General features: G+C 45.0%; 1 protein-coding gene across 1 annotated transcript in view; it reads left to right on the forward strand.

Annotated features, from left to right (window-relative positions):
- Positions 1-8,290, forward strand: part of asap3 (ArfGAP with SH3 domain, ankyrin repeat and PH domain 3) — a 40,347-nt gene extending 32,057 nt beyond the window's left edge. Inside the window, exons 19-26 of the mRNA XM_031580081.2 lie at positions 583-698; positions 987-1,054; positions 2,085-2,192; positions 2,635-2,848; positions 3,008-3,275; positions 4,276-4,483; positions 6,174-6,305; positions 6,806-8,290. Coding sequence (XP_031435941.1) covers positions 583-698; positions 987-1,054; positions 2,085-2,192; positions 2,635-2,848; positions 3,008-3,275; positions 4,276-4,483; positions 6,174-6,305; positions 6,806-6,898 — 1,207 coding nt within the window. The 3' untranslated portion in view covers positions 6,899-8,290. The remainder of the gene's footprint in view (positions 1-582; positions 699-986; positions 1,055-2,084; positions 2,193-2,634; positions 2,849-3,007; positions 3,276-4,275; positions 4,484-6,173; positions 6,306-6,805) is intronic.
- Positions 8,291-10,594: the final 2,304 nt, after the last annotated feature.

A 10,594-nucleotide genomic window follows, 5' to 3' on the forward strand; every position in this document is an offset into this window, starting at 1 on the left:
TTATTTTCTTTTTTCTTTTACTTCCTTTCTTTCTTTCTTTCTTTCCAGTTCCCCCTTCCTGCAGCTTAGTCTATTATATGCAATCTCCTTTTATTACCAAAGTTCAGTTTGGAGTTCTGTAACATGACTCCCCCATCTAACTGAGTCCTGGGCCTCACTGCACCTGAACTAACACAAACACGCACACACGCACACACACACACACACACGCACACGCACACATGCACACACACACACACACACACACACATCTCTCTACTGCGGTGACCTCATAACACCAGCACCCCTGCCTCGTTTCAGAGGGACTAGTGGGACCTGTTCTGTCTACTGTGTTTATGTTTCAAGTACTTAGAGTGTATAATACTGAGAGAGAGACTGTGTGTGTGTGTGTATGTGTATGTGACTGTGTGTTTGTGTGTGTGTGTGTGTGTGTGTGTGTGTGTGTGTATGTGACTGTGTGTGTGTGTGTGTGTGTGTGTGTGTGTGTGTGTGTGTACTGAGTGTGTGTGTGTAGGGCTAAGAGGGGTATGTGAGTGTGTTCCCATATATCTAACAACTGCTACACACTGTGTGTGTTTGCAGTGTCTGTCTGGAGAAAAGGACGGTAGAGGGAAACACAGCGCTGCACTACTGCGCTCTCCACAATAAGACAGAGTGCCTCAAGCTGCTTCTGAAAGGAAAGGCTGTGCTCAGTACAGGTACAACACACACACATGCTTACACACACACACACACACACATCAGAAATACACACATATTCATCACAAACACTCACACATACAGACCATTTTCACTTATGGTATGGTGTTTCCCGAGGGGTCTTTTCAGTCACAGCCTACTATCTGAACATTAACCTTTGATCAGGAGGCTATTCTTTTCACTTTTTATCGAACAAAACGTTTGGATGTTTGTGTGTATGTGTATGTGTGTGTATTTAATCAACTGTGTGCATATTGTAAAGGCTGTCTTTTGTGTTTTGTGTCCAGTGAACACGTCGGGTGAGACAGCGTTAGACGTGGCCAAAAGGCTACAGCACACCCAGTGCATAGAACTGGTAAGACTCTCCTGCTGATAGGGTGTGTGTTGGTTTGTGTGTGTGTGTGTGTTTGGGCGTGCGTGTGTGTTTATGTGTGTGTGTCTGTGTGTGTGTGTGTGTGTGTGTGTGTGTGTGTGTGTGTGTGTGCGTGTGTGTGTGGGCAGAACACACAGAACTGTGGATGGAGCTGGCAGGACTGACCTTTCGTACTACTCCCTCAGCAACAATACACTATGCAGGAAACACCCCTCTGAAATAAATATATCTCAATTGACCATACTCTGTGTGTGTGTGTGTCTATGTGTGTCTATGTGTGTCTATGTGTGTCTCTGTGTGTGTGTCTGTGTGTCTGTGTGTCTGTGTGTTTGTGTGTGCCTGAGTGTGTGTGTGTGTGTGTGTGTGTGTGTGTGTGTGTGTGTGTGTGCGTGTGTGTGCATCATCCTCCTGGATGAACCCGATGAGTGCCGTTTAATTTCCTGTGCTCGTGGCCCCCGTCTCCGTTGTACAACTTGTGCACGGAGGAGAATTCCCCTTTCTGGCCACTGGGACACCTTGTGTGTTGATAGCCTCTCAGAGGCCCTGACCTGAACCCTCATCCCCGTTTGCAGAGTCCGTAGTTTTACACACTGAACTCATTTGAGTTGACTCAGTGTTCATGAAAACAATACTCAGTGTTCATGAAAACAATACTCAGTGTTCATGAAAACAATAGGACACATTGTGATGAGTAATCTGTAATGCTATCTGTAAGCTATTCTTTGGATTTATACACATGTGTATGTACAATAGCTTTGTCTGTGTGTATATGATGCACATATTTGTATATATGTGTGTTGACATGTTTATATATTGCCTGTATGTGTGTATTTACAATTGGGTACACTTGTGTATGTCACTAAATGTGTGTGCGCAACTGCGCATGCTTTTGTATATGTACTGTGCACATTTGAATGTGTACTGAATGTGTGTGTGTGTACTTACAGTATGTGTATGTACTGAATGTGTGTGTGTACTTGTAAATGTACTAAATGTGTGTGTGTGTTTGTAGCTGGAGCTGGCCCACAGTGGGAAGTTTAACTCTCAGATCCATGTGGAGTACATGTGGGAGACGCCTCAGGAGCTGATGTACGACAGCGAGGACGACCTGGACGAGAGGGTAAGTTGGAGTCCCCCGCCCTCCATTTGGAAGTGAAATCCATCATAGTATCGCTCCAACTGGCTGATTTCTGTTGACCCCTTACTGCTTTTTTCACTCATGGGTGTTCTGAAAATGCAGTTTGCAATTCTAAGCCAGTTCAGCAAATTCAGCAAATGGCTCCTCACGGTCCTCTAGCTGTCCGTTCTGTACTCAAATAACCTGTAGTGTTCATACACAGTCCTGGCTCAATATCTGTAATAAGAAACAAAATGGCCCAGACCGAGCCATACACCATTCCAGCCAATCAACACGTTGCTTTAGGTGCACAGAAGGGAGGGGTGTGATTTGATTGGCTGTTGACTTCAACTGTCAACAACCTTCCAGAATTGCACACTGTATCTTTAAGTCTGGGTTAATGTGAAAGGGTAACAGTGGTGTAAGTTCACCCTTTTGTTCCCAGGTGAGTCCTCACTCCAGGAACCTGCGCTCTCCACTGCCCCCTAATGGAGGCATGCCAAACTCACCCTCACGCTGGAACTTCAGCAACAGCAGCAACAGCAGTGTGGCCAATAAGACTTATGAGAATGTGGACTTCTTGTATCGTAACCCGCCTGCCAACAGTGCACCCACTGGCACGATGCCACCGCCGCTGCCAGCCAAAGCCATCCAGAGAGGTTAGTCAATGAGGGGCTCACATGACGTGGTGTATTTGATTCTGTCCAGGATGCGGCCATCTTGAAAGATCCTAGTTTCATGTAAGCTGATCAGCTATGTATCATACAACCATACCATGTGACCATATCATGTGACCAAATCCCAACCTCACCCTACAGGTCGATCCGACCCTCAGATCTCGGTGTCAGTCATGGAGGGGGCCAACATCCCCACCCGCCTCTCCTCCTCCCAGAGGCAAGGCCCCCCCTCCCCGCGGACGGAGAACCAGGCCATAAGAGTGCAGCGCTCCCCCCATGGGGGTGTTGTGAGGGGCCAGAGGCAGACGATGTCCTGGGACGGGCAGCCCACCAACGGGGCAGCAAACGTAGGGACCGCAGAGGGCAAGAGCCAGAGCACCTCACCTCAGAACCACCTCGGACCCATCAGGTAGGGGCCCAGACAAGAACATCAGTAATATTAGTGACTATGCATCACTGTGAGGAACAGTTATTGTATCAGACACAATAACATAATCAGTGATAGAAACAGTAAGGTTAATATATATATATATATATATGTATGTATTGTATAAAATATAATATGATGCCAGTGAATAGTGAACTGGGAGCAATAGGCAGGTGGAGGCTTGCTATGGGTCAGCAAGGTGCGTGCGTGCGTGCGTGCGTGCGTGCGTGCGTGCGTGCGTGCGTGCGTGCGTGCGTGCGTGCGTGTGTGTGTGTGTGTGTTTAGCCATAGACTACTCCCCAGCACTGTCTGTGTAATTAGACATCAAGCACACTGGGCTCTTACTCATTAGGAAAAAGAGAAGCATTTACATTCTCCTGCTGCACATGAACAAGCATGTCTAGTGCCCATAGCTAGTGCCAATGACTAGTGTCAACGTGATTGCAGTGTGAATCAAGTGTGGCTAATTGGACAGGCTCATGGTTTTGTATTTGTATTATAACTGAAATGCGTTTACAGTTTATTAGATTTACTAAATACATTGGATAGAATAGAGTTGCCAGTATTTATATTCTATGAATCTTAAGAGACCATATAATGTCATATTCATTCGGTCTTAACCTGAATGCCATGCCCCTCCTTGGTAAGCTTGTGTCATACTGCCCTCTGCTGGTTATAGATATATGTCTTATTCACACATACCACCTGCCAGATGTGTAGACTGCAGGGTATTTCATAATTTCATACAAATTGATATATGGACAGATGAACTGTGCTCAAATGTAGGAGAAATTAAGAATTGTAACATATTGTATAAACATTAATTTAAAGACAATCTTTGTACTGTGTATTTGGCCAACCTTGTCTCATACAGGTACGAGTAGAGGAATAACAGGGCTGGTTTCACATGTTGTGATGCCTAAAGGTGATTAAACCTCTTGTTGTCTTGGTGTTTAAGTTGACCTCTGACCTCTCCCCTCAGCTCGGAGAAGACCACGTCTTACCGGCGGACCAGCAATGGGGGTCAGGGGAAGATTGGTATGATGTCACCCAGCTGTGCGGGCAGCCAGGAGGATTTCTATTGTAGCTTGGTGTCCAGCGCCCCGGCCAGCACCCCAACACCCACCACCGCACCCACGTCTGTGCCCATCTGCCTGCCACCCCCGCCCCGCACACGCAGGAACGCTATGGTATGCCGCCGAGGAACCATGACTCAGCAAAGAGTGGCTAAAAATAGATGAGCCTAAGAAGCCTTACATTTACATCTTGATGTTTAATGCAAAGGGACTTATACTACAGATACACATTTTCATCAGTACTCATGTTCCCTGGCTATTGAACCCCTCGTTTACCAGCGGAGCTGAGCTACCAGAGCACTCGGAGCATATAATCTAAGGAAACTGTACAGGAACATACTGTATATGCATATAAGGAATACGATAAGAGGAAGGATCTGAGTTCAAGAAATAAGAGAGTTCAATTATGTAATCAATCAATAATAAATCAATACAAAAATCACAGGAAGCATGACTCATCAGAACGGTTGCATCTAGTTGAGCCTAAGGGAAGATGGCAGGAATGATCTGAATCTGAATCTGGGTCTGGAATGGATAGAATGATTAACAAAGTCTTGATGCATGAGACAACCTCATCTCAGGCATTATAGACCCAGGCTGAAAGACACAGGTAGAGGGCAACACAGCAGCAGAAATGCAGTAGGTCTCTACATCTGCATACAGATCAACACAGCTTGGCATGACAGTTCAACAGTACAATACAGATCAACACAGCTTGGCATGACAGTTCAACAGTACAATACAGTTCAACACAGCTTGGCATGACAGTTCAACAGTACAATACAGTTTAACACAGCTTTGCATGACAGTTCAACAGTACAATACAGTTCAACACAGCTTTGCATGACAGTTCAACAGTACAATACAGTTTAACACAGCTGTACATGACAGTTCAACAGTACAGTAGAGTCCAACACAGCTTTACACAGCAACACAGACTTAGCAGAGCTAGCCATGTCAAAGACTAGCACCGGCGTCTTGAAATTATCAGATTTTCATCGACCTTCCTCTGCTTGGAAACGGCACCAGTCCTACCCGAACAGAAATGTGATCTCCACTGCTAGCCACCACATTGAGACGTGGCCATGTGATCCTGCAGCCTCAGCACACTGGAGGTTTTTCTGTGTGGTGCACTTTCAAGGCTCCAGATGCTGAGCGCCTAAGACTGGCTGCCTGGCCTACGAGCCATTATGTACGCTGAGGAACCACAGGCGTTCTGGTGTCTTTGTGGCCTTATAGTGACGAGATCCAGCAGGAGAGGGATGATGCCAACTGGTGCCAAAAGATCCTTCCTCCAGCGATAGTTTTAAAGTAGTAGTTTATCGTGCAGTTACTTTAGTCCAGAGCAATATTTTCAGAGTTACTGTCTTTCTTCAGATAATAATAGAGTGTGATCTCAGTAATATTAAGGCCAAGGCTAAATTTCCTGGAACCAAAATCGCTTACCCTTAGCATTAAATGATCTGTCCCTACCGCAGAGGCTTGACTTTTGGCTGAATGTTTCAGGTCATCGTACCTTAAAAGTCCATGTTTTCCAGTAGTTTTCTTTGCTGCATGGTAGATTGTGTCTGTATTTATGTAAAAGCTTGTGTCTCTTTGTGTTCTGTGTTTGAAGTTGAATGTCTTTATCACACAGTGACATCCCGTGGCATATACAGTATTAGTATGTCCCTGTTCCATATATAGGAATTCAGTAGACCTGTCTGTCTTCCTGTATCCTAAAACCAGTTTCTCTGTCCTACATGATCAAAGCTCATGGTTTTTTTTAGCAGCATTTAGCAATGTATTTGTGTGTGTGTGTCAGGTGTCCCAGATGAAGCCGCGGTTGAAGAAGGTGCGCGCGTTAGTGGACTGCAGGGCAGTCAGCTCCGACCAGCTGGCCTTCTTTAAGGATGAGGTCATTATTGTCACAGCAACCGATGACCCCCACTGGTGGGTGAGTTCCACTTCCTGTCTCATGGCCGCCCGTTCTCTATCAGCTACTGCTACATCATTGGCCAGGGGGCGACAACTATATATTGCTACCAAAAGCACAGTGGGTTGGGATTTTAGTAGTATAGCATCTTGGGCCCTTTCGAGTGAACGGGCAAAGATTGTAGGGGGTGCCTGTGAGGTGGAAAGTATGTTTTTTTTTTCTGCATTAGCATTTAGCATTGCTGCTACTAGAGTTCATGCTGACTTGCTCAAAGTGACACACTTCCTGGATCCGTACGGAATAATATCACATATCAAAAACACAAGATGGCGCCAGTGCCTTGATGACATCAGATGTAATTCAATATCCTCAAGTTTCATTCCATATATTCAGAGTTTTCAGTCATTATATGTATAATAATTTCCTAAATGGCATGCCATAATTTATATACAGTATATATGTGCCCTGTGAGAACCGATGTAAGGGAAGGGTGTTTACTGTGGCCTGTCTATTTTCTGCAGGTTGGCCACATTGATGGAGACACAATGAGGAGTGGAATGTTTCCTGTCAACTACGTGCTCAAACTGGGAGAGTGGCCCACCAGAGACTCCTAAAGGACCAATAAGCTGCAGTCTCTTTGTAATGCAGCCACCTATCAGAGAGAAGAACATTTTATAATGCCACTGATGCCATACTGATTGAACCACATTTTTGAGTATCTTTTGAGTAATTTGACATGGATTGATGGTTGGAAGGATGGATGGATGGATTAGTTTTGGAAGAGAAAAGACTCTGAACCTTGGTGGAGCAGCAGCTTGACATTAGGCCTACAGGACAACAATGTTCTCACTGGGCGCAGAGGAGAGGTCAGAGAGCTCTGTTGCGGACTGTAAAGCACCGTGAATATGTGGTGTCATGACTGGACGTGAACAGAAGTGGAAAGCCATGGGAAGAAAAAAATCTCGATGGAGTTCTTAACAGTTCTTTCCCAGCTCTCTTGCAGACAACAGCACTTAGCTTCCAGCGAAAGTATTTGTGGAGGACACAGCCGTCATGGTCTCTCCTGAGCCCGCATGGAGGCTCTGGGTGGTATGTGGACAGGAGAGGATCTGTCTGCCCAGACAATGTGCCATAAACAGAAGACTGTATGAGCCAGTGTGAGAGACCAGTTTGTGTTTGTGTGTGTGTCTGTGTGTGTGTGTGTTCGTGGCCCTCTAGTGGTCATCTAGAGACACAGACAGGTGCACGACTTTGCATTCTGTTGTTCCACGAAGAACGCAAGGTATTGTTCTGCTGCGTTTCTCCGGTTCTCACCTCTGCAAGGCTCCGTCCAAGAGCTACCTCCCCACCAATTCTCATTTCAACAGCCTACACTTGTGTGGATTACAAATGACATAAAACGACATTGGAGTGCAACAGAATTGACTCAGAATTGAACAGCAGGTTTCCAGGATCACACACTGGTCTCCTGTCTACACAAGGGAAATATGTCTTGGAGTTGTTAATGTGTATATGTGTGTAGATTTTGCACAGTGGAAGGGAAATCATGATTATTGTTTTCATCAATATTGTTTTTACTCTAACATCTTCGAGTCGCAAATAGCAATTCTTTCCTAATACAGGTGCACGGCTGCTAATGTATTTAGATAGACAGACATCAGCTTAAGGTTTGTGAGTGGAGTTATATTACTTTTAGCATCACTGCCGGCCATAACAGGAGCGCTTTATATGCTTTTATCTGAAACAGACTATAGCTGTCTGTCTGTTTCAAAGTCACGCTGGTTTACCGTATTTTTGTAGAGTGGAGACTATTCTCCAGTGTTATAATGAGTCTACAACCAGTTTAGCACCATTCAGTTTTAGAGTTGTTTAGTTTTTACACACACTAGTAATTATCTGCTCTCTTCATCGTAAACAACAAACAACCACGTAGCTATTTTAAAGCTGTATCTTGCTTGCATAATGTTTTTAAATGCTTTGTAAATAATGGGGGGGGTTGAAGTATAGTGATGGGGAGGTTTGGGTCGGGGGGGGGGGGGGGGGGGGGGGTGGGTCTGTGCAGCACTCAGCATGGCTCCAGTGTGTCCGACACAGACTGAATAATTAATGATGGGAGGCACGAGTGCTGATGTGTGGATGGTCTGGACTGTCTGTTGTCTCTGTGCGATAACGCCTTCCCTGAGACTGCTGGAATGGAGCAGGGAGAGTCTGTCTGCACCCCTGGCCTTGGAAAGCCCCGTAGGAGCATCTCTGTACCATGGATGTCTTGCTAAACTGTTGTATTATTACTCTAGGTTTTAACCTGTACTGTCATTTTTACATGTGTCTGTTTTTATGCATGTTGATGCTGCCTTTGTACCGTGCCCAGGATTTTACCGTTCATCGGAGTTAATTAAAGATGCATAATACGCTATGTATTGTTATGACATCAATGTGGTGCTGCTGTTAAGTTTATACAGTAGTATACAGGGTCATCTAGCAGACAAATACTACATGCCCTAAAGCCATTATTTCAGTAGTTTGGAGACACGTTAAGTGTGTTTTGTTTGTGACTCATATTTTGTAACAGATAAAACATTGAAGCGTGTGTAGAATTTATCCAAGGATATGCACTATACCTTCTCTAAAATACAAAAGTATCTTTTTCTGAAGAAACAGACAGCGCCTTTATTCCAAGTAAGCTGTTTTCAGTGCAAATGCTGCTACATCATTGCCAGTCATTGTGTTTTTTCTTTTTCATAAGAGACCCTGACATACATACAGTTCATTTAAAAAAAAAAAAAAAACACACACATGCAAATCCCAAGATTAATGCTACGACCATCCCATATCCCATGTGCCGATGGATTAGTGTCTGTATGAGCTGCATGTCTTTTGCAGCGAGTGTCCGTCTACCTGGTGACAGCAGCGCACATGGAGACAGGCCTCATGGGTGTTGTGATGGCCGCGCTCGGAGCGATTTTACCGATTGGGGATGGCCAGACCTGACTCCAGCTGATGCTGTTGTGTAGGTGACCAGTGACCGGTATTACATCACACGGCGGGGCCGCTGGCAGAGGGGGGAACAGTAGGGCACGGGACGTTGTCGACAGGATGGAGGGCAGTCCAGCTCCAGCTCAGAGCTAGAGAACAGCACAGCACAGCCAGGGCTACTGTGTCCTCTCAAAGCTGATTCTGGCTCATGGAATGCACTTAGTTGTGTAACAGCATGGCTATTATGCACTTGGATGGGTTATTCGCATTACTGGTATTATTGGTGCCAATACTGATACTCAGAGAGATTACATATGAGGATTGGTGGAAGGATTCTGTGTTGTGTTTACCCACAGTTGCTAAAATCTCACAGCCATATATGTACCATATAGCATAATGCATAGACTGCCTGATACTGCTTAGAAGTATGGTAGAATTAATAGCACAGATTTTGATGAATAGCTCAAACCAAAGTGATACAAGCAATCCCGAGTTGATGTCAAATGTGGCAATATTACGTTTTTTTTCTCACCTCAATGTATGGGTATTGTGACTTAGTGAAAGTAGTCGAGTACAAGCCAGTGTGGTGATCATGTCGAACACATTAGCAGGTGGCTGACATGAAAGACACTTTGTTTTCATGGTCAAATAAGGTTTATTGTGAAGCTCTGGTTCGCCATCTACATTCAGACCGTGGTACATGGTACAGAATGCATCACATTCATCCCCTCTGGTTGCATACATACAGTGCATTCTGCCAAAAATAATGTTAAAGAACATAAACTAAAATTATGAAAATAAAACAGAAATAAATCCATATGCAGAAAAGGTTGTCAGAAAGGAAGGATGTTGTCCTTTGACTTCATCTCCACTGTGAGCGCGTTGCCGGGATGCTAGCCTGAGCATCATTCTCCGGCTGTCCTGAATGGCCTCACTGACACAAAGGCTGAGTTTTCTCCCTGTAGGATTTATGACCCTGCGCTTGGGCTTGTTTCCTGCTCGCTGCCCGCTCTGCTGTGTGTAACTGTAAACCCCGACAAATATCAGGAGCTATCTGCTGCCTTTACCGCAGTGCTTGGGGCCTCAATGCATCTCTTTTATCTCTTTCTCTCTCTCTCTCGCTCTCTCTCTCTCTCTCACACACACACACACACACACACATTCCATTTACGATGTGCTGAGGCAGCTTTCACTATGCAAGAACACATGGCTCCTCAGCAAAGCAATTTAAACAGTGGGGTGAACCTGCAGGGATGATCATTAACATAGACTTTTGATATGCTTCTGTTGTGTTATAGCTACAGCCCACTAATCTATTATTCTATTATAAGAAAAAT

Source organism: Clupea harengus, chromosome 14 (assembly GCF_900700415.2).
Source record: "Clupea harengus chromosome 14, Ch_v2.0.2, whole genome shotgun sequence".
In the NCBI taxonomy this organism is placed as follows: Eukaryota; Metazoa; Chordata; class Actinopteri; order Clupeiformes; family Clupeidae; genus Clupea; species Clupea harengus.